The following is a 25,630-nucleotide window of genomic DNA, read 5'->3' as shown; positions in this document are numbered from 1 at the left end:
ACCATGATGAGTTGAGTGCATTTCAAGCTTGAAAGAAGCCAAGAGCTCTGCCCGCCCATCTCTGCCCCCTACACACCTTTACTTTCTGGAGAAGAGATGACCTTGGCAAGGTCACACGGAGGAGTCGGGATCAGATCCCAGGGTCCTCAGCACAATCCCGTACTGTGACCTCTCCAGCCAGAGGTGTTGCCCTGGTTTGGGGAAGGAATCCCAGCCACCTTGGTGAGCTGGTGGAGGACAGGCTGGGGAGAGACTTGTCCCATGCATGGAGTGTGACCTGGCCAAGCTTGCCTGGAGTGTGACCTGGCCAAGTTTGCCTGGAGTGTCACAGGAGAAGCCTGGGCCTGCCAATATGGATCATGTCACCAGGGTGCCTAGGTCTGCTGGTCATCTCTCCCCTAGCCCAGGGGAGGCTCATTCTTGTCAGTGGAGCTAAGGACAAAGATCTGGGCCCCAGGGTTAGAGCAGGGCATGGCTGGCTGGGCATAGGCCTGAGGAGGACCTCAACCACCAGAAACCTCCTCTCCAGCCTTCTTCACCCCAAGCATCTGTGAACCCACTGCTTCAGGCTATGCAATGATCTTTTTTTTTTTTTTTTTTTGTTCATATTCTAAAGAGGTCTTTATCTTCACTGGGTGTGCTCTGTCTCCAAGGAGTAACTGACCCCATACGACTTGTCAGGGGCTAAGTCCCTTCTCGGGCCACAGCCTGTCCCTCAGCTGGCTGTGGTATCAACTCCAACCTGCTAGTTTCATGGCTGGAAAAGCAGAATCTTTATCCCAACAACTGCTGTGCATTAGGTGCTGTTTGGTGCAGGAATTCTCCAATGCACAAAACAGTCAATCCCTATGGGGCTCACAGTCCAGCAGGGTGCATGGAGCAGAGGGATCACTAATGCCAATGTACATGTGAGTGTAAACTGCAATCAACAACCTGAAGAGCAGAAGGTTCTAGAAAGAGGGCGGAGGGTGCTTCTAGGTGGCAGGTGCAAAGGCTGTGGCTTGAGGGAGTGTGACACAGTCTATGGAAGAATGCAGCAAGACCCACAGAAACCTTTCCATGAGGCCTTCTTTGTAGACCAAACTGGGACCTCATTGCTAACTGCAACAAGGGAACATTGGATGTCATTTTACTAAGTGCCACCTGGCTGCTGGGTGCTAGGAGAATGGACTTTTGAGGGGCAGAAAGGACATAGAAAGTGGTCACTGAGATCTTGGCAAGAGATGGGAGTCATGTAGAAAAGCCAGGTAAGGTAAAGCACCTTCGCACCCCTCTTTCTAACAAAGTACTCGTGTTGGGGGGAAAAAATCTGAGGCCGCTGGGGGTCTTCTGACAGAGTAGACATCTCCATCCATCTCTCAGTGAGATGCCTTCCTGAGCCTGGAGCAGGGAGAGTCCCACGCATTCCTTCACTTCAACATGTATGAAAAATCTCAGTTCCCTTTGCAGCCCACACGGGCACACATTTATCCAAGTCGAAGATCATCTGTGACACTGCTCCCATTCCCCAACCCCTCCCCAAGTGACCAGCCCCTCCTGGGGCTTCCCACAACCCTCTCTCCCTGCTTTATTCCTGAAATGCACGGACACTGTCTGCAGTTACTATCCATTTAGACATTATTTTGATGATAAAATTATGTCTTTCCCCCTACTGCTCATTGTCTCCTGTAGAATACAGGAGAATAAGGTGGTGGTCTCTCCTGAGGGCTTCCCCCACCCCTTTTAAATAATTCTCTACCTACTCCTCTCCCCTCACGCATTTGAATCATCAAATTGATTATTATCTCTGTGGCAGGCATATCTCAAAAGATGAAAAGCCCCACAAGAAGGGTTGGGACTTGACTTATAGCTCATTTTGGTTCAGTGGCAGCCCATAATATTCTGGTTTGCGGCGGGAGCAGCGGAGGGGGATGCAGGTGTGTTCCTAGCTGGGGATTCAGGTGTGTATTTGAAAGTGTCTAGTTGTGCCTGGGAGTGGATGTGGCAAGTTAGGTTGGGGGATTTAACCACAATGGCATTTTCCTAAGCAGACAGGGATTTATGTGCGGGCGCCTGTGCTCCGGCACATCACAGAGAATTGCCAAAGAGTAGAAGCCTCACTTTTCACATCCAGAGAGCATTTTATGGTTGCTCCCTGCTTCCTGCCCTAAGGTCAGCGGTTCTGAATTGCCTGGCCCCCGTGTGATAGGAGCCCGGAAGGGCGTCCGTTCCCCGTTCCCTCCTCCTCTAGGGCTGGGGCTCACCTGCCCGCCTGACCCTTTGTACATTTGGGCACCAGATCCAAGGTTCGAGGTTCGAGGCTGTGAATTTCGAAGGCACTGGCGTCTTCTCCTTGGTGCGTGGGCGGAGAAATGTGAGTCATTTTTAATTTGGAAAACAAATCCATTCCAAGAGGCTGAGAGGTGAGTTTGCTAGGCCGGCCAGTTAAAAGAAAGGGACGGTGGGGAGGGGGGCATGGATGAAACAACTCTCCCCCTACCCCCAGTCCCACTAGATAGTTTTTCTTTTCCTCCTTAACTGCAAGAGGGAAAGCCTTGGGGCTCTAAAATCCAGTCCTCCTGCTCCTCAGGAGGTGGGGACCTTGCATGTCCGCGCGAGCGTCTTATTCTATTGAAGTCGCTCTGGCTGGCCCCCCTCCCCCCACCCAGCTTGATTCTGTCACTTTAAGTCCAGCCCCTGAGAGATAGCCAATCGGAGCCAAACCATACATCAGTCTCTCAGCCTTAAAGCTACAGTAGGGTTAGTGGGCTGCAAGTGTCGGGTGCCCCAGCCTTCTCCACGGCTTCGCATCCCCTCTACCCGCTCGCTCGCAGCGTGCGGATGAGTGGGAGCGCGGGGCTGTGCGCGCACGGCTCTCGGCCTCCCTCTCCCCCGCCGCGGCCGCTTCCTCCCACTCTGCCTTCTCCCGCTCATTGTGCCCCTGACCGGACTCGCACCTCGCCTGTGCCCTTCACTCGTCTTCCGCGTGATTTCCCCGCCGCCTTTCTCGACTTCCTGGGAATGCTAAAACGGGACTGATGGACGTGTCCGAACTCTGCATCCCGGACCCCCTCGGCTACCACAACCAGTAGGTGCCCTGTTTTTCGGTCGGTCTGTGTGTTCATCCATCCGCCCGTCCGGCTGTCTCTGTCCTGGGTGTCGCAGTTCCTCTTCTACACATTCTTGAAGTGGCAGGGACTTCTGGGGGGGACTCGGGGAACGTAGGAGGGGGAAAGCCGCACACTTCCTGGGTTTCTCTTTCAGGCTTAAACCCGCCGCTAACTTTTCCCGCATCCCCTTTGACGAACCCTCACTTTTGGCGAGAGTAGCGCTTTCTCATCACTCTCTGATCTTGCTCCATGGTGACAAAATATTTTTTGAGTTTCTGTGAAGGGGAGGCGGAAGCCCAGAACAGGTGCAGGGACGTGGCCGCTAGGATGTTCTGTCCCGTCCGTGAAAGCCTCCCCGCGGTGCTTTGATTTTTATTTCCATCCTGGGGACCAAACCTGATTTCCGCAAGGGAGGAAAAAAAATCGAACGTGCCGCGACAGCTTGGAAACGCAGGAGGCCAGTGGCGCGCTCACCCTGCGGTCCCAGTGGGGCGCCCCGAGGGTGCGCACGAGACGGCGATTCCAAGGAGCCCCGGGGTGCGGCGGCGCGGTCCCGGCTAGACGCCGCCCCGCAAGGCCTGTATCCCGCCAGGAGTGGGTAGCGGGGTCGGCGCTGAAACCCGGCAAAGTTAGTTCAAGGTTTGGGAGTAGGCTGGACCCGCGGACAGCTTGATTTCTCTGCCCTCGGCCGCTCGGCGCTCACCGCGCCAGAACCCTAGGTTGTTCAAGAGTCTCCGGCGGCTGCTGGCCGCTCCTCCCACGGAACGCAGCTCCCCAGCACCCGGGCGACGATGGTAAAGTGGAGAACTGAGTCCCACCAGCGGCGGTGCCTGCCCCGCGCGTCCTGCCCGCGCTCTCCCGGGTTGCACGCTATAGCCACCCGCGCTCCCTCCCCGCGCCCTCCGCGGTCGCTACCCTACCTGCCAAAGCACCTGCCTGGCTCTCGGCTCCCGCGCTCCGTGTCCCATTGCGCCTGGGGCTAGGGTCCCCGCATCTGGGTGTGCGCGCGTGCAGAGGGGTCCCTCGGTTGGCTTAAAAATAAAGATGAAAACTCTAGATCCTCACGGACAGCTTTCCTGCGAAACTTTGTGCTCTTCCTCCAGTTTTCCGAAGCAAACTCAACTATCGGTGTTTCTTTCGTGCTACTGTCTTTTCATTTTTGTACCATTCGTCCCCTGCCCCCCACAACCCCTGCTAAAGAACCACGTCTATATCTCGGAAATAAATACTATGTGGGGCTCCAGGAAGGGCCTAACCCCCCCCACCTCGAAGCGCAGATTACTTCCACCCGCGCTGGGCCACGCGTGACAGAGGAAGCAACTTCACAGCCGCATCTTGTGTTGATGACCAGACTGTCCCGACCCCATGCTGACCTTTTCAGTTTTAGGATTTCCCCAGGCAGAGAGTCCTTTAGATGCCACAAGAATTTTGACTGTGTCGGAAGAAGACATTGGGCTGGGAGATGAGGGGAATCCTTGATTGTAACGGAGTCTGATTCCCATAAAGGGGCTTTTCATTCTCCTTAAAGGTTACACTGATCCCAACTTGGGGGGGGTGGGTGGGTGTCAGATCCTGCCTTGCACTGTTCCTTCCTAAGGGACTGAGAGATGCCACAGAAAGGGGGGAGGGGTAAGTGAGGCTGTGAACAATGTTTGATGTTTAGAGGGGCATTTCCTCACATAAAATTACCAAGTATAGCAAATATTGAATATTTAAATTATTTAAACTCCCTCTCTCCAGAGGTGACTTCTTTAGTGGAGCTCGAAATATCTATGTGTTTGTCCCTAACTCCAAGTCATAGTCAATCAATATGAAAATTTTTAGTTGGCTGGGGGGTACATTATTTGGTGTAGATCAGGATAGCCAGGAGAGATGGAAGCCTTAGTGTCTGGATACTTCCTGGAGTTGACAAGAACCCTGGCTTTAGTTTGAGGAGAAACATGTTAGGGGAGAAAGGGGACGAGAAAGCGAGGTCCTTGGTGTCTGGGAAAGATTTGAAGTGGAAATCATTTATGAACTGAACCTGTGACTTGGATTCCCCACACTTCCTGGTTTCTTTGCAAAAAAAAAAAAAAAAAAAAAAATTAGCTTCTTACTCCATGAGGAAAGCCAAAAAAATATACATGCCACCCCTGAGGAATGAAGCATCTCTGTGAGATGCCAGTTCTCAAAGCTCAGGACCTGCTAAGCTGCAGCCTCAAGCATTAGCGAGCTGGCCCCCTGTACAGATGTATGCCTCCCGCCAGGGTCTCCGTCTGCCCTAGAACAGGGGTGCACCATCCACAAGGACAAGCTTGTGGAGGTCCACTGAGGCATCTTTCAGACCTTTACCCCAGGCTTCCTGACAGGTTAGCGTTAGAGCTATCGGTAGCAAGGTAACAAAATAGAGGGGGGGCCATTCTTTGGTTTGTGGGAAGGACGGTTGGATGGATAACAGGAGGTTCATGTGCTCTGTACGCATAGTTTTTGCCGGTACAGATTCAATGACATTCCTGGACTCGAGAAAACCCAAGGGCACCGGGACCAGAGTTCAGAGAGAAGGAACCCTCCAGCCCTCCTCTGGCCTGCTGACACACAGGAGAGGTTTTTAATTCTGAGTGTCGCTCTCACCTTCCCAGGTGAGAAATGAACACACAGAGACACACGCGGACCTCCCTGCCTTCCTCTCCTTCATTTTCCTTCTCCCGTAGCCAATTCTGTAGGTGACTCCATTACCCTTTCTAATCAATATTTTATGTACATATATAATCAGCCAGAGTGGCAGTGCGTGTGCCTGCCTGCGCGTGCCTGCGTGTGGAGGTACCCATGACGGGGACGGCTGCAGACTAAACCCAGAGGAGGGGCGGGGACCTCATCACTGTCTGATGACCACTTTGCTGTTGTTAGGGAAACAAAAGAACAAACTGTGTCCTGAAGGTAAAATATGTGGGTTCACACATAGGAAAAATGCCACATGGTAATTCAGAATCAGTGACCCAGAGAAAAACAAAGGGGGAAATTAATTTTTAATGGTACATTTAAAAAATAAATCAGAGTGAAGACATCAGTCTCGGTTGTCCAAGGGAGGGGGTTTTGAAAAACAGACCTTTATGTGTCTGCCACCCTTCTGGAGGTGTGGATTGCTGTGGGAGAGGATGGGTGTTGGGTGGTGGGAGCTGCTTAGCCCTGGGGCCATAAATGGGAAAAACATTAGGCCCATGTTGCAGGGCCCCAGTCCCCATGAAGGCCTTTCCAGCTCAGTGAGATCCTGACATCCCTGGAAATTTCCTCTCCGAGTTGATTATTTCCCCAGCGCCTTTCACTTTGGAAATGATCCTCTATTTGACCAATAATTCGGATATATGGAAAGATGTCTCTGAAGAAGAAGGAGAAACAATCTGACCCACCAAACAGGAATCTTTTCATTCTATTGATTTGAGTAATCAATAGAGATTCCATTTAGTCCTAGAAAAGGGACAGAGGGGACTTTCAGGGGGAACACTTGGAGGGAGATGGCTGTGATAGAGATTTCATGTCACAGCCTGCCTTCTCCGAGTGCCCCTGGTCCTCACTCAGGGGGCTCTCCCCCTTTCGTCCTGCCTGATCCATTCATATTCCTATAATTGGACTTTTTGACAAATGATTTTTCGAGAGAAGCTAAACTCACGGAAAAAGTTTGTTTTCCTCAGTCTTTTGCAAAATGCCTTGCTTCTTTTGAGCAAAGATCTGCAAAACTCTAGCAGGCCAAAGGAAGGATATCGGAGACAGTCATGGAGAGAGTGGACCTGCTCTGGAGTTGGCCAGGTGGACGAGCAGGGTACAGAAGGAGAGGGAATTCCTCAGGCAGACCACAGACAGGGTGCTTTTGACTCTCTCTCCAGCACCTCTTTCTTGAACCTGTTTCCCCGAGTACTTGAAGTGACTTCTTCAAAAATGAGTAAAATTCTTTGTGGTTCCAAATTTAAGGGAGGGAATAGTTGATACTTATTTAAACCATAATCCACTTCTTCAAAGTGAAGGCTGACCTGCTCCGAATATCCCCATTTTGTGTGGAGCTCTGTGTTTTTCCCTCATGACCAGGAGCGCTGTCCAGAAGTGGCCAGCACTCCTCACAGCCCCCTGGGGGCTTCTGTCTTGGAGTCTGGTGACTCTTGACTGAACGTCAGCTCAGCTGGAACGTTCAACCTTGAGTGTTCTCTACGGTCCCTGGAGTGTACGTGGCCCTTGGAGGGGCCAGCGAGTGCAGGGTCTGCAGATGGAAGGGCACAAGTTGAGAATGGGCTAGAACCAGGCAGACCTTAAACCTGGAGGCTTCCGGAACATTCTTCCTATTTGTGAGGCCACTTGCTGATTTCTAGGGATAAATCCAAGATCCTTTTAGCATGTCTGTGTTGGTGACTCTTGATAGGGCTTGGCCTGGGGTGCTTCTCCTTTCTCAGGCTCAGCAAACTCAAGCCCCTGGGGAATTAACACAGCTGTGGTCATTCCTTGGAGAAGGGGTTCACAAGTTTCAGCCAGCCCTGGGGTCTCAGCGTGTGGCCGGGGCGGCCTGGGGCGGGATTACATCTGGTTGCCCAGCTCCATGGCGTGGCCTGGTCCCTGCTCAGGGAGGTTGTGATGTTTATAATTGCAAATGTAATTAGCAGACCAGCCATGGGGGACCGGGATGCTCAACTTCTTGTACATCACGGTGACCCCTGTGATGGCTGGACTGGCAGATTAACCCTCACAGGGCCGGCCTGCCTCCCGCTGCTGGTGAGGCCACTGACCTTTCACTAACAGTGCCGGGGACCTGCACTGGGACCACAACCTTCCTTGGAGGGGTCATCAGGGCAGTGACTGTGAGAGGTTGGCCACCAGACTACTGACCCTTGCCTCTTGTGACAGTGTGATCTTAAATAGCATGCTCTGCTGGGGCATTTACTCTCTCATGTCCCCAGCCACACTGGGACAGCATGATGAGTGGATTTGGGGTGCATGGTACTCAGTTCTGTGGCTCTGGGTCTCTTAAGAGGACTGCTGACATGTGCCCAGCACTCCTGGGCCTCAGGGGTGGTGGCCAGCATTCAGCCATCTCCTCAGCCAGCCTCTTCCAGAGCTGGCTCGTGGGGGGTGAGTACTTGGTGTGTCCTGCAGAGCTAGACAGCGTCTTAAGGGCTTACTCAGAGACCTGCAGGGAGGCCGCTCATTGGAGACGTGGGGCTCAGTGTGTTTCTGGGAGTAGAGACCCCAGGTAACCAAGAGGAAGACACCCAAACGCCAGATGAGCGGGGAAACAGGGCCACACAGTGTTCATTTCCCCCTCGAGGCCTGTGCTGGACTGCCTCTCTCGGGTGCCTTTCTGTACTGGGCAGGATTAAAATCAGCAAGAATCTTAATGGGACCTTTATAAGTCATGGCTTCAAGGGTGGACAAGCTTCTTCTTCAGAAAGCTCGAAAGCCCCTGTTGCAGAGGGTGTTTATGAAGCCCCAATATCAAAGTGCCCCTGTCTTCATCCCTCAGAGGGTTTCTGTCCTGGAGGGTCTGTGTGTGCCCCGTTAGACAGGTGGCAGCGGGCAGAGGGCTCTGCTCTTTAAACACAGCCCCTGCTGCCTGCTGGACCCTTTGCCTGGGCTGAGGTCAGCCTGGCCATCTCCAGCAGGGCTGCCCCACCTTGGCAGGGGTTGGTCCAGTGTGACAGGGAAGGTGGAGGGACCTGTTAGGCGGCGGTCCCCACAGCTCACGGGGCTTGAATCCTTCTGAAAAGCCTCTCTTCAGTTTTCTGACCTGAGTAGGACTCGGCCGACCCAGAGAGGAAGCCAGGAGACTCCTGTCCTCCGGAACAACAGATGGCTACACTCAAAGGAGCTCTGGGGCCATTCTGTCCCAGGTCCTCTCCCTGGAAATTGCCATTGAAAGTCTGTAGCTTAAAGTGTCAATATTTTCTTAAATCAAGGAAAATAATACTGGTTAATCTGCCCTGGGACTTTCAGTGTGGAATCAGATAAAGTGGTGGTGGTGGGCGGGGGGTTCCAGCCAAATGAGTTAAAATCTGAATTATCTGAGTTGGATTTAAAATACATAAACCTAAAACTGGGTTTTTCATGGCAGTTAGTGATATGATCTCTTTTTTTTAATCTTTATTTCACTGTGGTTTTGAACCTATACATATTTTGGTCCTAAAAATTGTTGGCTGGCTGGCTTTCTTTCTTTCTAATTTCTCTCCCGTGTTCCTTAGGATCTTAAAATATTCTATTCAGTGTTGTCATTCAGTGTCACCGGGGATGGAACCTTTTCTGGAAATAGTTTTCTGGAAAATATTATTTTATTCCTCAATGTCATTTCATGCAGAGGTCAAAAGGCAGTTAAACTCGGACAAGGTTTTGTTTTTATCTTCTGCTTTCAAATGTGATCCATTTTCATTTAAAACTATATCAGGGTCCCCTCCTGCCAATTATAGCTCTTGTGCCCGGGAACTGTGTTTACTAAACACTGCGTTCACCACAGTCCGAGTGTGTCAGGGCAGGTCGCCGTCAGGATCTTCAGTAGAAGAATCCAGAGTTTCAAAACCTCAGACCCGAGGTGTGATTTGAACTTGACTCTTTGGTTTCAATTGCTTGCATAAGCTTGAGTTCCTAGATTTGTTTTGGGTTGTTTTCTTTTTGTTCATTCATGTTGACGATTTGATTATATTTATTTAAATCTCTGGTTTTGCCACCTGCTTTGTGCTTTTGAAGAGGGTTTCCGAACGTCCCTGGCCTTATCCTGGGCTATGGTTTCTGAAGGGCAAAGAACCAAGGAACAGGGTCTGCTGTGTGGGCCTGAGGGTGTGCCGTGTGTGTGCCGTGTGTGTGTGTGTGTGTGTGTGTGTGTGTATGCACACGCGTTTGAGCCATTTGGAGGGGCCGAGCACAATTAAGACAGGTGACATCCCAGGGCAGAGCTCCCGTTGGTGGCCACTCTGTTCTGTTTCAGCCATCGACACCTTCGTCCACTGTCACTGGCCTACTTACTTGTTTGGGTGGAAACAGGAAAAGCGAAGACTTACTGCTTATGGCAAATCCCAGGTCGGCTGTGTCTGTCATCCGGGAACCAGGTGGTAGGGTGTGGGTCGGGGTATCAGGAAGGGCTAAGCTTGGCTTGACACCAGTTTTTCAATCTTACCCCCGTCTCTGCCTGGCGCTGGGAGCCCTATTTGGGGTCTTGGTGGTTCCATGTGGAGGGGCTGGTGGATGCTTTTTTTTTCTTTCCTCATTGATCAGCAGAAAACCTTCCCTTCTGATGGTGAGACGGCCCTCAGCCTGCAGAGTACCGTGTTTACCCTCTCCCTTGCAACCTCACTCGTTGTCATTTGTCTCTCGGGTGTGTTGACATTGTCTACGTAAGCAGTCAGGCTAACCAGCAGTGGCAGAGAGGACGCTGCTTTTCCAGAAATCATAGCCACATCGGGATGTTATCAGAATTATGAGAACAGTAATAACGGCCGGCACCTCCATCCCCCCCAAAAGTGCAAAGCGGTTCTCATGTCAGTCTGCTCAGGGTACCTGGGCCGGGGTGTCCGGGTCTTGCCCCTGAACATAAATACCTTTGTGCACATGGAAATACCCAGAAGCCTCACTTTTGCATGTCTGAATTCATCCAGGAGCAAAAGCTACCTGGTCTCTGAATAGGAACAGGCAGGAAGAAGGGGATGAGGTGGTGCTACACCACACTCTGAGAAGTGCTGGGTTTTTAACCTTTGGATGAAGAAGGAGAAGTGTTTCTTATAAAGAACTGTGTCCAGGGTGACCTCGCGACCACCAGTAGTGGCCCCGGCCATGCTCCCTCTCAGGTCTCCTGTTCCAGTGGCTTCGTTCTCGGGAGAGTTTTGCAGACCAAAGGCACACAGAGGACAAGGGGCTTATGACTTGGCACGAGGACTATCTGGAAAAGGAACTGTGTGAAGAGAGAGGCAAAGTCACCTCTCCACCCTTGGTCACCTTCTTGGCCATTCAGAGTCTATGAGACCCTTGTCCCTCTCCTGAGTCCCTGAACTTGTACCGTGGAGGCAGAGTCCAGAGGGAGGTCACCAGAGAGCCCATCTCTCTGGATCCCTGTGTCCCTTCCTGTGACTCTTCATGCCGACACCTCCCAGACCTGACCCCTGCTCATCCGCAGACTGCAGACTGCGTTCATCTCCGCATTACTTTTGCATTGGCAGGGGCTTTGTGATTTCTTCTCTGCTTTTGGTGTGTGTGTGTGTGTGTGTGGCCTTGGAAACAGAGGCTACTCCGCTGTACCTGCTGTACCAGGGTCCCATGACTGTCTGCATTTTTTTAATACCTTAATATTCTTACTCATGTTCTTACTCAATTTTTTTTCTCAGGGGGAAAAAAAAAACCCCAAAGCTTTGGATTATTAATTGATTATTAACTGATTGAACAAGCAAAACATTCCACCCCCGAGGAATGCAAGCAGGAGTTTGGCTGTGCTGCTCTGGTTGAGATCTGCTTTTTTCCCCTCAATCGCTGAGAAATTTTATAGCTGCAATTCCCTCGTTGGACCCTGAGTAAAAAATTAATTCATGAATAATAAAAACCAATCAGTCTTGTTGAGTTTAAGAAGGATTAGGAGAAAGGGTGTTTTTTTCTTACAGAGAACATTTGGAATCTGTGTGTCATTGTCACCGAGTGTTCGGGGATGACTTGTGTGGGCCTTTATTCCCAGCAAATGAGCTGTTTATTATCTCGAGGTGTAACACATCTTCTCCGTCTTAAGGCCAGCTCTCCGATGACTCTGAGGGGCTTCCCACCCGCGACCCATGCCCCAAGCCAGTGGCAATTTGCTGATATGAAGACTGTTTCCTGTGGAATTTCTGTAGGACCAAACAGCAGGGGACCTGGCCTTGTAAATCTCATTTGTGCATGGGACGGAGTCCCGGGTTCCAACCCCTTTCTTTCCCAGGAAGTAAGTGATCAGAAATGTACTCACCTTTGCAAGAACTACAGGAATTAGATTTGTAGTTTTCTACAGAAATGAGATTCTCTTTTCTGCTTCCACAAAAAGTATCTGCCCCCCAGGGTGGTTGTGGAGATTAAAGGAAGTAATTGCCAAGTGCCAGGCACAGAGTAGGTGTGCATTGAACTGAGGGTGCTATTTATCCCTTTGATATTATCTTTTGGAAGTTGCTTTTTATTCCTCTGACATTACCTCCCAATGACAGTAGTCCTCAGCAGTGAGATCAGGGTGCCTGAACCGATTACATTGTTTAATGCGATCACTGTGGCTCGGGTTTCCATGTGTAACACAGGGGATTAGAAAAAGAATCACAATCCCAGGTGGGGATGGTGAATCGGAAGTTTTCCTCTGAGTGAATCCCAGTGTTCACCGATTCCTTGGTAGAGCTGCCTCATGAAATACAGAATACCAAGTTACAACCGAATTTTATATAAACGACAAATAATTTTTTAGCATAAATAAATCCTATACAATATTTGCTAAATCTGGCAACCCTGTTCAAGCCTAATTTTCTTAAATTGGTCTGATGAAGAAATATGCTTCTTTTATTTATTTGCTTTCTGCTTTTGACAAAATCCCAAACAATGATCATATGTTCTGGGCCTTTTTTTTCCCAAATTATTTTTTTAAATGTCCATTTTTAACATTTTTCCAGGGTTAACTTGAGTAGACCCACCCTGCCCTTAGAAGTTAGTGGGGAGAAGTGATTTGTGTCATCGGATTTGCTGATGGAGTTGTGCCAGGTGAATGAATCCGGGGAATGGGGTCTCCTGTGTGGTCCCTGGCAGGCTGGAGGCTGTACTGCTGGGACCTGTGGCCCCGGCCCCTGGAGTGGTCCCTTGCTCCACCAGGAGGCGGAAATCTCACTGATGACAGAGGACAGAGGTACATAAACCTGAAGCAGAGCCAGACGGGAGCCTGGGTGAACGCGGCTCACCGACCAGGTGCCAGCCGCTCAGCTCTCCTCACTCACCCCGCAGAGCCGGGAGCGCCGTCAACACACCATTGTTTTAAAGCCGGTCCCCTCGGTCCCCTCGGTCCCCTCGCAGCCGGGGATGGGGAATGGAAGGGCTCGAGCGCCCCCTACAGGCGCTCACTGGAACTGCACCCACGGCGACAGCCCTGCCGCAGACGGGTCCCCTAATGAGGAGTGTGTGCAGCCTGCAGAACCCAGGATCCCAGGAAGAACGAGGGCGACTCTGGTGTCAGATCCGCCCTCTGCTCCTGACTCTGCAGCAGCGCAGCTGCCTCCCGATGTGGGATGTCTCCCAGCAGGTGACCTCGGGCGCACACATGGCGCTTACTGCCTCTGTGGCTTGCCTGACCTCCAGACGGACCCGGAAAGTCCTCACTCAGTCTGAGGCAGGCCCCTCGCCTCCGCTGCTGAATACGCAGGAGGAGTTCAGCCTGCACCATTTCCAGATCCTGATGCGTGTTCAGATTCTCTTCTCCAGTAATGATAAACTGTAAGGCCAAAGATGAGTAATTGTGACAATAATAGTAATCATTGAAGTAATTGACACTTATTGAACACTTATTCCTTGCCAGGGATTGTCCTAAAAATAGTTCATGCATTAACTCATGGCTTCTTAACAATCCCGGGAAGTATTTACTATTACCATCATCATTTTACAGAGGCACAGAGACGATAAGGCACCTGCCCAAGGTCACACCGCTGACAAAGCCACGTTTTGCATACGACAATCTAGTGGCATACTGGCTTTCTTCACCATCATATCATGTGCCTGCTGTCTCTCTCCCCCTTAACCCAGGAGCCCCTTCCTCTCTCTCTTCATTCTCTAATCCTCCACCCAAATCTGGAAAAATTCTACTAAACATACACCTCAGATCTATTCCTTTCTATTTTGCTTCCCCCCACCCTGGTCTGCCTGGTGAACTTCTACGTATTCTTTAAAACCCTGCTCAGGCCTCCCCCTGGTGCTGAGCTGCCCCTGAGTCCTCCAGGGGGAGCTGATATTGCTGTCCTTGCAGTGCCCCTGACTTGGTTGCGGTCTATTGGATTTGAATATCTGCCACTAGATCCTGTTCCCGAGGAGTCCACGGGCATCCCCTCGTCCCCAGTGCCTAGAACAGCATCTGTACAGAGTGGGTACTTCACGAACTCCAGTCGAGCTGCTGCAGGGGAATTGGGAGTGGGAGAGCGGGAGCCCCAGAGGCAGGAAGAAAGCCCCCGAGAGAGGCAGGCGCTCAAGGGCTGGTCAGCCCCATCTGCTGCCCTGGTCCAGCGCTGGGAGGCCAGGACTGGCCAGGTGGCTTTCGGTCCTTCCTGGTGGGGGGGAACAGCTGGCTCAGAGGGTGGAGTCTGGCCCTGCCCGGGTGCTGTGCCCCCACCAGCTCACAGCGGCTCCAAGGTGTGAAGCGTTCTGTGGTTCTGTGAGCTGATTATTAACTGCATCCACCACTAAAAATCATATGATATAAACTTATCATTAAATGCATCTGTGAAACAAAGATCATAAATACTCAAACTCACAATTTTCTGATACTCGGCTGCATCTTGCTTTAGACACTAGCAGTGAATCTTCATCCAATGAACCTGTCGGGGGAAGGGGCCGACGATGCTTGCTGCAGTCCATAGCGTCAGAGTTGTCACATTGGTGTCCTGAAACTGGCCCCGATGACAGTCTTTACACCATGGAAAATGTCAAGTGCCCATCAGTGCCCATCTCCCGAGCAGTTGTTAATCTCCAACCACCAAACCACCGCCTGGCCCCGTCACATCCTGCTCTGCCGCTCTGGATACATCCCTTGACCTCTCTGTGCCTCAGATTCCTCATCTGCAGTGCTCCTCCTCATTGGATAGGTGTAAAGATTTAAAACGGATAAACACAACTGAAAGCATAGAGGGGTACACAGTCGGTGCTCAGTAACTTTCTTCTCCATGCTCTGGACATGTCCCTATCTTGATTCCTTCCTCCGGGTCCCACTGCCCCCAGTGCTGGGGATGGGACCCAGGTGCGCTGTCCTATTTATGTATTTATTTATTTACTTATTTTGAGACAGCGTCTTGCTAAGTTACCCCGCTGGATCGAGGATCATGCCCTCAGTCCTGGGTGGATCTGAGGTCCCAGCAGCACTGGCACAGGGGAGCAGGCTAGGCCCCTAGAGAAATGTCGCAGACGCCGAGGATGGTCAAGCTGCAGTGTTGGGGGGCCGTCTGACCTGCGGGGAGGAGGCAGTGCCCCTCTGGCAAAGCTGAGCAGCGTGGCCATGCCCACGAGGCCAGTGCACAGAGAGGGCACGTCCCCCGTGCACACAGCCAAGTGGGCCAAGCCGGCTGTGATGCCCCAGGAAAGCGGGAAGTTGAGGGGTCAGGTCTGCAGCCACCGGGACGCAGGGGCCAGGAGAGGGCCAGCTGGGCTAGGGCCACCTTCAGTGGTAAACCAAGGCGAGCCCATGGACCTGAAAAGGCTCCCGCTGCCCAGCTGGACAGGCAGCGTCTCACGGCTCGGGGCTCCTTCTGTGTTTGGAACCCCTGGACTGTAGACGGAGGCCCTTGGAAAGGCCATGCCAAGAAGGCAGACCGCCTGTCCAGAGGGGTCCTCCCTTTACCTTCAGCTCCTCCAGGGCTGACCCGGATGGGATGCATCCGTGAGTGTGCAGGACAGGGACAAATCTGGAAAAGCCCTGGGCAAGCGCCATCCGGCAGGAGCCGGCTGAAGGGGAAGGGTCCCTGGGGGTCTAGGGCCTCTTGGGTCGATTTGGGGGGTTGCTGCAGTCGGCTCAGAGGAGCTCTGTGGGGAGGAGACTGCTGCGAGGGCGTTTGCTCCCTGTGTCTTTGCAGTGACACCCAAAGAGGGTGTCCTCACGCCCCTTGAGACTGGACCGGAGGAGTCGAGTGCTTGCCCCAGGTGACCTGTGGACCCACCCGAGGAGCCCGGATGCAAATCCAAGACCGTCCAAGGCAGTTCACCTGAAGTAGCTCAGAAGACCCAGTGTCCCTGTCTGTCCCAGCCCTCCTGACACTGTTCCTGCACGTCAGCGTGGCCTCGGGATGACCTGTCTGGGAGGGGCGCACGGCCCTGGGGAGGTGTGTGCTCAGGAGGCCGCGGGCCCTCCTCCCGGGACAGGCGGCTGTGCAGAGGGCTGGGGCATGTGGAGGTGCCCGTGTCCAGGAGAGCATTGACCCCTTGCCGGGAAGGAAGGAGGAGGAGGAGGAGGAAGGCACAGCCCACTCCTCCTGCTCCTGGTCATCAGCTGTTGTCCTCTGGGGCGTGGCCAGTGTGTTCACGTGGAAATGGGGGCCCTGGGAGGGCCTCTGCAGACAGGCGGGCAGGGACACTCCTGAGACCAGGGCACGTGGGCAGGGATGCTGCATGGCCAGCAGCCAGCGGCCCTGAGCTTGCATTTGTGTCCCTTTTTTCCCTCTCTGTGTCCCTTGAACTTGCTCAGCTCCACGGCTAAGCACAGAGCAGCCCAGGAGGAGACCCTGTAGGACTGAGGTGGGGCACCACGCGGCCCCCTGATTGGGCCTCCTAGAGACAGGCACCCCACAATTAAGAGCCTCCCATAACCCAGGAAGCTCCCCGTGTGGCTCTGGGACGTGCCCCAGGGGCATCTTGGTTACGGGCCTCACTCCCAAGGCTGCTCTTCACCCCTGAAACCTCCGAGGTCCTGACCGTGGCCACTTTTGCGTGGTACTCGTGGCAATAGGGAGAGTCCCTCGTGGCCTGGCAATGGAGCGCCTCTTGGTTCATAGGAACTGTTGTGTCTATGACATAAGACACTGCGACAGGTGCCAGTATTCATCACAAAGGCAAATGTCATGTGGGCTCAGGACCGTCTCAGGAAATAGGGACCTGACGGCAGAAGACAGGTGGGGTTCTGGCCAGGTGTGGGCAGCTGTGGGTGGGGAGTCTGCAGGTTTCCCACTTGGGGAACAAGTTCCAGGCCTCTCCTCGAGGGTGGGAGGACCTGGGGACCCAGGGGCCCAGACGAGGGACTCCTTGGCTGCTGTCTTCAGCTTTCTTGGGTAATTCCAAGCACCAGCCAGGCTGAGATTGGGCCCCGACAGGCGGGCTCGGTTGCTCCACTAACGCAGCTTCTCCCCAACTCTGGGCCTTTCTTATGAGCCCTGGGCTTCTGCTCTGTCGTCTGGGCCTGTAGTTGTCCCTTTCCTGCCGCTAATAGCAACCAGGAATGTCTGCTGACCCCTGCCGAATGCCCGCTCTGAGCCAGGTGCTGTGCAGGGGCTGCAGGCACCGGGCCTCCTGTTCTGAAGGTTCCCTGGGGCCCCCAGGTGCCCTGCGTGGCTTGCATGTGGGACTTCCAGGGGGAGAAGGCAGCACTGGGAGCTGGGAAGGACCTGAGGGGCTGTGAGCCTGAGCACCGATACTTTACAGATGAGGAGACTGAGGCTCCGAGTGGACAAGGGAGGCTGAGCCAGGAGGATTGCAAGTTCAAGGCCAGCCTCAGCAACTCAGTGAGAACTTACCTCAAGGGCCTTGGTGACACTTGCATGACTCAGAAGCAGAACTAAGGCCCTGACCCCGTGCTCCTCGTCTCTCTGGGTGTCAGTGCTTCCTGCCCTCAGCTTCCCAGGGCCTCTTTGACCAAGTGATTCTGGGGACTTGAACTGGGATCCTCAGAGCTGTGTGGTGCAGACTGCAGGTGTGACATGCCAAGGTCACACCCGCCCAGGCTGGGTGAGGGGACTGCAGGAGCCAGAGAGCCACAGCAGGGCAGGAAAGATGGCCTCCACGGGCCCCTCTGCTCCCCGTCCCCACACCTGTCTGTGCCTGCCAAGCTCCCTGGCTGGGCCACCTCCCCAGGCTGCTCTCTGCTCCTGTGACCTACGTGCAGGACGGCGAGGGGCTCTCCAGCTCGGTGGTCCGCCTCCTCTCTGGGGTGTGTGTGAGGGAGGCGTGAGGCTGGAGAATAAAGACCACCTTCTCCGTCCGGGTCACCTTGACCTTCCTGGTGCCTCGCCCTGCAGTTGGCACAGAAATGGAGCGCATCGCCCAACTGCCAGTCCTGTGGCTGCTTCAGGGCAGCATCCCTGCTACTGCGGCCTTCGTCCAAGGTCAGTACCTAATGGCCACCTCTGGTCCGAGGTCAGCATCCAGGCCTGGTGGTGTTCCCGTGTAGATGGCACCGCTGGCTGAGCAGGGAAGGCTGCAGGAAGGAGCCCCTCTGGCTCCTGAGCCACCCTGGAGGGACACCCAGGAATAGCTGTCCCTGCGTGGTGGTGCAGAGGGTGGGGCCTTTGATGTCACCCAGATGTGCATCAGCTGGCAACTCACCATCCCTTGCTGTGCCACCTTGGGCCAGGCACCTAACCCTCCTGGGCCACACTGGCCTCATCTAAAAAAAAAAATGGGAAAAATGAATAATATCCTTCTCTTCTGGGGTCCAAGATGGACTTCGTAATATTGTGCCTGTAAAATGGTCCTGGAAGGGTACTGCCAGGCCTCGTGGAGTCAGACGGGCCCCAGGCATTCCCTGGAAACACGCAGCCATTGAAAGAAAAACGCAATTTTATTATAAAGAACCAGTGAATGATGGGATTATTACGTGATCTTCCAACAAAGGAAGACTCCGTGTGTCCAGATCATTGTGAGGCAGGGGAGTCAAGCAATGTTTTGGCAATAAAAGGAGGCCTTATGGGCCTGGATGGACGGCGTGGGAATATGGGCAACACAGGATCAAGGTTAAAAAAACGGGCCAGGAGTGGTGGCCACACCTGTGATCCCAGCAGCTTGGGAGGCTGAGGCAGGAGGATCGCAAGTTCAAGGCCAGCCTCACCAACTTAGTGAGAACTTGCCTCAAAAAGGGGGGTCAGGGCTGGGAATGTGGCTCCATGGTTAAGCTCCCCTGGGTTCCATCCCTGGTACCAAAACAAGAAGAGAGAGGAGAGAGGGAGGGAGAGAGGGAGGGAGAGGGAGGGAGAGGGAGGGAGGGAGGGAGGGAGGGAGAGAGAGAGAGAGAGAGAGAGAGAGAAAGAAAGAAAGAAAGAAAAGAAAAGAAGCAGGTAGCTGAGCAGTATGTGGGGGTCACATTGACGTTTTCTGAGCTCCAAATGCTGGACCACTTTGAAAAGGTCAGTGTTCTGGAAGCCTGTGGAAGGAGACGCAGAAACCAGCCCTTTGGGGTCCCTGTGGGGAATGGCTCCGAATCCTGGCCTTGGGGTGGGATTTTTGCTTTTCCTTCACCTTTTGATCACACATAAGTGTGTTTCCTGCCATGAAAAGCATTTTTTAAAGTATTTATTTTTTAGTGATAGGTGGACACAAGGTCTTCATTTTTACTTTATGTGGTGCTGAGGATGGAACCCAGGGCTTCACATGTGCTAGGCGAGCGCTCTACCTCCGAGCCCCAGCCCCAGCCCCTCCATGAAAACAATTTTAATCCGTAAATGAAGGAAACCGATATGTGCAAACAAATAAGCCTGTCCTAAGAAAGACAGGGCAATCGACAGGCGTCTTCATACAACCTGGGAAGCCCGTGCCCCAGCAGAGACTGCAGAGGCCGGATCTGTCCTGGGCTTCCTGCCCACCTCCCTCACCAGGCAGGACCCTCTACTTGCAGCGGGGACGAGCCCCTTGGGGGCTCCTGATGGCTTGGCTCCCAGCGGCAGCCTGGCACGGGGGCCTGGCTCTGCCCGGTTGGCAAGGGCCGGCCTCTCTGCCAAGTTCTTCTGCACTCCACGCCTCACGGGGCCCATCAGGCCCAGGGAGCCGCAGAGGACGGTGACTGGCTGAGGGGCGGCAGCTCACCTGCCTCGGAACCATTAATCTTGTGTCTCTGAGGGGTCTGTCCTCCTGTGCCAGCCGCGCTGGCAGGACGGATGCAGCAGAGGACATGAAAGGGGTCCTGGGCTTCTCTCCATGGTGGACCATGACCTGGAAAGTGCCATCTGGCTTTTCTAGGTGTCGCTGACGCCAATTCCCCGGACTGGGAACATCAGAGAGCTGGGCCTGGCCGTGTTCTCATTGTTATTCCTTCGGCAGGACCTTGGGATTCAAGGTCACAGACATGCACCTCCAGAGCCTGCCTGTGGGGCTTGGGGGCCTCCCTGTCCTGTGGGTGCCCTGGCAGGGGCCCAAGGTGACCCAGGACACCATAGAGGTCAAGACTCTATTCCCTGCATCCATCTGGCCAGTCCCGTGGGGACCAGGCAGCAAGGTCCCGACATTCCCAGCTCTGAATTTCCTTCTCTGTCGTCCATCACCAAATGTCCCCCAAAGTAGCCAAAGTGTCTGCTATTTCTCCAGGTGTGAGCAAACGGACTGGGTTTGACCTCGACCCTAGGGATTTCACAGATCCATATTTTCTTTCAATTAAGAGGGCTGGGGTTCCAGCCAGCCGTAGAGTAATTCCCAAGAGAGTTGTTGGGACAAAATTTGGGCAAAGATTGGGACAAAATCTTTTGGGACCAAAGAGTCTTTGGATGAAGCTGGATGTTGGGTGCTTCAGAAACCGTCGAGCTGCTGAGGAGCGAGTCTCCCAGAGATGGAGAGATGTGCAGGGAAGGGGACCTGTTTGGGATGTCACAGAGGACCCCACATCAGCAGGGGTCACATTCTCCCTTGCACACTTCACCCCTTTAGATAAATCCCCTCATTTCATACTAATGGGGAGCAAAGGGTGGGCATGTGTGGGGCCACACACGACCTTCTGGGGCCACACGTGCGCGACCTTCTCTCACCTTTTTCTTCCCGCCCTTCAAACGTGGGCGAGTGCCCCCTCAGCCAGCTCTGCTCGATGGAGCTGGTTCACAGACTCCAATGCGCCCAGCCCACGCCAGGGCAGGCTTTGCCTGTCTTCTGGTTCTGAATCTCGTGACTGTACCCCGAAGTGGGTACACGTGTTTTATGCATGTGACAAATGAGAAGGGATCCAGAGAGGTTAAGTAGTGTCCCCAAAGTCACCAAGCTAGTAAGAATCAAAGCCAGGACAGGCCAACCTTCAGGGTCCACCAGGCTGGACGCACCTGTGCCCCACAGGGCTCTCCATCTTCTTCCCCGTCTCTGTTGGAAACGGGCCGTCGTCCTGTTGGTCACTCTTCACCCCATCAGAGGGCACAGGTGGTCAAGGAACGGGCCGCTCCCTGCTTGCTGTCTGTGGCCTCGTCACCTTTTAGAGCAGGACACAGTGTCCTTTCTGAGTGGGATCTAGTGGGTGGGTGGGAGGAAGTTAGGGCTTGGAGAGGAGGCGTCGAGAGGGGGCTTGGAGGCACCAGCCCAGGCAGAAGGGGGCAGAATCTCGGTGACGAGGTGGTTGACGTTGGCATCACATTCACACCCACCGTCCCAGGCCCTGGGTGAGCCTGTGTATAAGGTCCTTGCAGCACCCCTACGAGGCAGGAGCTCCTCTGTTCCTTATTTTAAGATGTTGCAGTGAGGCCCAGAGAGGTTATGTGACTGGCTCAGGGTTGTTCAGCAGGACACAGTAGAGTCAGGCTCATTCCTGGTCTATCTGACTCTTACGTTCCAACTAGCCACCACCGTCCTGCATTTCTGGGGTTCTGCGGAGGGGAACCTGTGGGCACAGGAAGGAGGCAGTTGCCTAAGATGATTATTGGAATCCTCATTTTCTGGGGGCAGATGTTGAGGCCCAGAGAGTCTTGCTGAGTCAGCAAATTGGGGACTGAAAGTACCACCAGGTCCTTCTGGATCCCTGGCTTCAGTCCGCCATTCTGCAGATGGGTCCAAAGCGCCGTTGCCCGTCCTCTGGGAGGGAAGGTTCACCATGGCTGTAGGTAAAAGTTGTTGGCAGCTGATTATTTGTTTGTTTTTTGGTTTTGGTGCTGGGGATTAAACCCAGGGGCGCTTAACCACTGACCCACATCCCCAGCCCTATTCTGTAGTCTCACTGAGTTGCTTAGGGCCTTTCTAAATTGCCAGGCTAGCAATTTTGAGCCCGAAATCCTCCTGCCTCAGCCTCCAGGGCTGCTGGGATGACAGGTGTGCACCCCACCCCCACCCTGCTGGCCTGATTGTTCTTTAAAGTCAGCGCACACATCTCCAGGGAAACAGGAGGGCCAACAGGAAGCTCCCCGGGGGAGTCCGAGGCCCCTCTGTGGCTCTGGGATCTCAGGTCACTTGGCCTCTGAGCCTCGGTGTTCTCCTTGGCCTAACGGGGACAGTAGCATCCCAGGTCCAGCCCCCAGCCAGGGTAGGACGGGCACCCCAGGTAGTGTAGCAGAGCGCCCCAGGGCCACCTGCTTGACCTGCCGTCAGAGGCCACACCATCTTCTTTGAATATGGCCTCCGGTGGCCGGGGTGAGTCTCTTCCTTTGGGGATGGATTTAATTTTTTATGCAGCCAAGGTCATTTGGAGGCAAGTCTCGGGAATTAGCTGGGTGACAGAGCTGAGCAAAGCGATTTTGATTACAAAGAAAGTAAGGATGTGACTCTATTTCTCAGATAATCTGGCTCCAAAGGCAGTTCCCAAGAGGAGCTCCAAAAATGCCGTGACCCATGACGGCATGGCCGGGAACTGGGAAGAGATGCCCAAGGTGACCACGTTGAAGAGGACAGCACCCGCTGGGTGCATAAATATCATGTTGGTCACAATGGGTCTCCTGACTTCATGGTCACACCTGGCGGCTCCTGACCAGCTGTCTCCGCTTCGAGGAGCCACCTTGGTGGGAGTCCCCGTAGGCATCCGGGGGAACTTGGGTAATTGTGGCGGCCACCAGTTGGGCTCAGTCCCTGCTCCGGGCAGGGTAAGTCAGGGCCCTGCGAGATGCGCTAACTTCCAGCCAGACCTGCAAATTACCCTGCAGAACCCTCGCTGCTTTGGCGGGGAGGGCGGATGAGTCAGAGCTGGCAAGAATGTAGCTGGGGACAGAAGGAAAGGACACACAGCCCCTCCTGCTCAGGGGACATCATTTGCTCTTGAGAATTAGCCTGTCTGCAGGAGCCCTAAGAGTGGGCACCTCATTCCCTCTTCTTGCGCTGACATCTCCTGACATTTTTCTCCTGGGACAATTTCTAGAGAAACCACTTGAGAGATGCAGAGACTTAGAAGTTCTGAATTAAAAAAAAAAAAAAATCATGCCCAGAACACAGCTGGGGAGACGAGCGTGGGCAGAGCGCTCTGAATAGCGCCAGGTGACCTCAGATGCTGCCTGAAGACTTGAGCAAAAGGAGGGAAGTAGCAACCCTGAGAACCTTCTGGAAGAACTCACTTCAGTTGAAGACGGTCCTTTCATGTGCCATGAGGATCTTCCTCATCTGGGGAGTGTGAGTGGCCTTTCTTTTATGCAAAGATGGTTGTACCAGTGGCCTTGATTTTCATTAACTGGTTGATTGGTACTGAGGATTGAACCCAGAGGGACTTTACAACGGAGCCACTTCTGCACCCCTTTTATGCCTTTAGTTTGAGACAGGGTCTCACTCAGTTGCTTAGGGCTCTCTATGTTGCTGAGGCTGGCCTCGAACTTGTGATCCTCCTGCCTTGGCCTCCGGAGTCTCGGGGATTACAGGTGTGCACCACCACTCCCGGCTCTTGTTTTCCTTTTAGTGTTCTTGGAAAATAGAGTCAACTCTGTATAGGTCCTCAATAGTGGGGTGAAGTGGGGTGTATCCGGTGAGCTCAAAAGCGGGGGACTCCTGGTCTGGAACCCAGGAACTGGAAACCAGGTGTCCTCCAGCTGGACTCCCAGACTCTGTAGGAAACCTGGGGGCAGAAAGGGAAGGCGCGGGAGCAGTGGTGGCATTGGCCGTCCTTCAGGACTCTGTCCAGCCAGGAGCTCCCCTCTGGCCCTGGGCCGCTTTCTGTGCTGTTTGGAGGACGGGGATTCTAATCCCAGAGTTGGAAGGTGTCCTGTCTGGTTGGCCCCGCACCTGGAGCAGGGCCCCCTCCTGCCTTCTCCTCCACCTGTGGCCACCAGCAGGGAGTCGCAGGCACCCTGGGAGGAGAAGAGCCACTTGGCCCTCATCAGCATCATAGCCTAGGTCCAGCTGTGAGGTCAGGTCCCATGAGGTCAGGTCCCACGAGCCTAGTGGAGCCGGCGTCCCCATGGAGGGCTGAGGAGGAAACCCACCAAGGACTTGGAAAGGGGAGGGTCCCTCACTGCGAGGCAACATCTCACACCTCGTCCATTGTTTCCACCTGGAGGATTGCAGATTGCAGAGGCCAGGTGGATGGGCACCCTGCCGTTGGGGGGGCTCTTCAGGGAAAGTGGGGTTCTTTTCTTTCTTCTGGTGCTAGGGATTGATCCCAGGGGTGCTTCACCCCTGAGCCACACTCTCGGCCCTTTTTATTTTTTATTGAGACAGGATCTCTTTAAGTTGCTTAGAGTCTTGCCAAGTTGCTGGGGCTGGCTCCAAACCTGCAATCCTCCTGCCTCGGCCTCCAGAGCTGCTGGGCTTACAGGTGTGCACTACCATACCGGCGGAAAAGTGGATTTCTATAGAGTCGTCCAGATAAACAGACCAATAGGAGGGATACAGATAGAGGGATTGAGATGGGGGTGTAGTTACAGATCTGTCATCCATCCATCTATCGATATCTATCCATCTATCTATCTATCATCTATCTATCAATCAAGAGGTGTATTCTAAGGGACTGGCTCACATGGTGTGGAGGCTGACAAGTCCTCAGATCTGCAGGGCGAGTAGGCAAGCCAGAGGCCCTGGAGAACCCTTCATATAAGTTCCAGTCCAAAAGCTGGCAGTCTTGAGACCCAGCAAGAGCTGATGCTTCAATTGAAGTCCAAAGGCAGGAAAAAGCTGATGTCCAGCTTGAAGGCCATTCGGCAAGAGGGGTTTCCTCCTTCTTGGGAGGAGGTCACCCCTTTTCATTATATTCAAGCCTTCAGCTGATTGGATGAGGCCCACCCACGTCAGGGAGCTTGACAATTTAAATGTTAATCTCATCCATTAATAACCTCATAGAAATACCCAGAAGGCTCAAATAGGTTGAGTTATGGTCTGTGCAGAGGAGGAACCTCTCCTAAGAGCTGGCAGAGCAGTTCACTTCTGAAGTTCTCTGAGCTGATGGGGAAACATGACTTCTTGATTGTGCCATGAGCTTCTTTCACTTATTTTGACGCTTGGTGTTTTCTGGGTTAGAATATAGTCACACAGTGACTTTCAATTCATAACCGTGATCCTTAGTAGGACAGGTTTTACATAGACATCTGTCCACTTGGCACAGTGTGTTGGGACTCTCCGCCGAGGGCCTGTTTTAGTCAGCCACGCATTGTTGTGGCCAAAAGTTGTGACAAGAACCACGAGAGGAGGAAAAGTTCATTTGGGTACTTGGTTTCGGAGATTCAGTCCACGGCTGGCCAGCTCCATAGTTCTGGGCCTGAGGTGAGGCCAAATGGCTCGGGAAGCAGAGAGGGCAAAGTATAAACCCCAGTTACGCCGTCCATGACCCATAACCTCCAGCCACGCCCACGTGGCCATAGTCACCACGCAGTTCATCTATAGCAGTGGTTGAACCCACCTCATCAGTTAATCCTGTCACCTCTGAACATCTGATATCGTCTCACATGAGCTTTGCAGGGACACCTCATATGAACCACGCAGGGTCCCCCTTTTCTGGAGGCCCTGGGAAAAAATGTCTGTCCTCACTCATTCAGGTCATTGGCAGAATGATGTTCCCTGAA

At 53.4% G+C, this 25,630-nt stretch overlaps 1 protein-coding gene across 4 annotated transcripts in view; it reads left to right on the top strand.

Moving 5' to 3' along the window:
* Positions 1-25,630, top strand: part of Esrrb (estrogen related receptor beta) — a 163,822-nt gene that overhangs the window by 54,953 nt on the left and 83,239 nt on the right. The window contains exon 1 of one of the 4 annotated variants that reach the window (XM_046440783.2): positions 2,718-3,067. The exons of the other annotated variants lie outside the window; for them this stretch is intronic. Coding sequence (XP_046296739.1) covers positions 3,018-3,067 — 50 coding nt within the window. The 5' untranslated portion in view covers positions 2,718-3,017. Of the gene's footprint in view, positions 1-2,717; positions 3,068-25,630 lie in introns of those variants that run through there. 4 annotated transcript variants of the gene reach the window in all.

The sequence above is a fragment of the Marmota monax genome, unplaced genomic scaffold, assembly GCF_021218885.2.
Source record: "Marmota monax isolate L192 unplaced genomic scaffold, Marmota_monax_Labrador192_F-V1.1 WCK01_AAM20220418_F8-fsc00017, whole genome shotgun sequence".
NCBI lineage: Eukaryota > Metazoa > Chordata > Mammalia > Rodentia > Sciuridae > Marmota > Marmota monax.
Note: the sequence above shows the minus strand (reverse complement) of the source record. Positions and strands in the feature narration are given on the sequence as shown.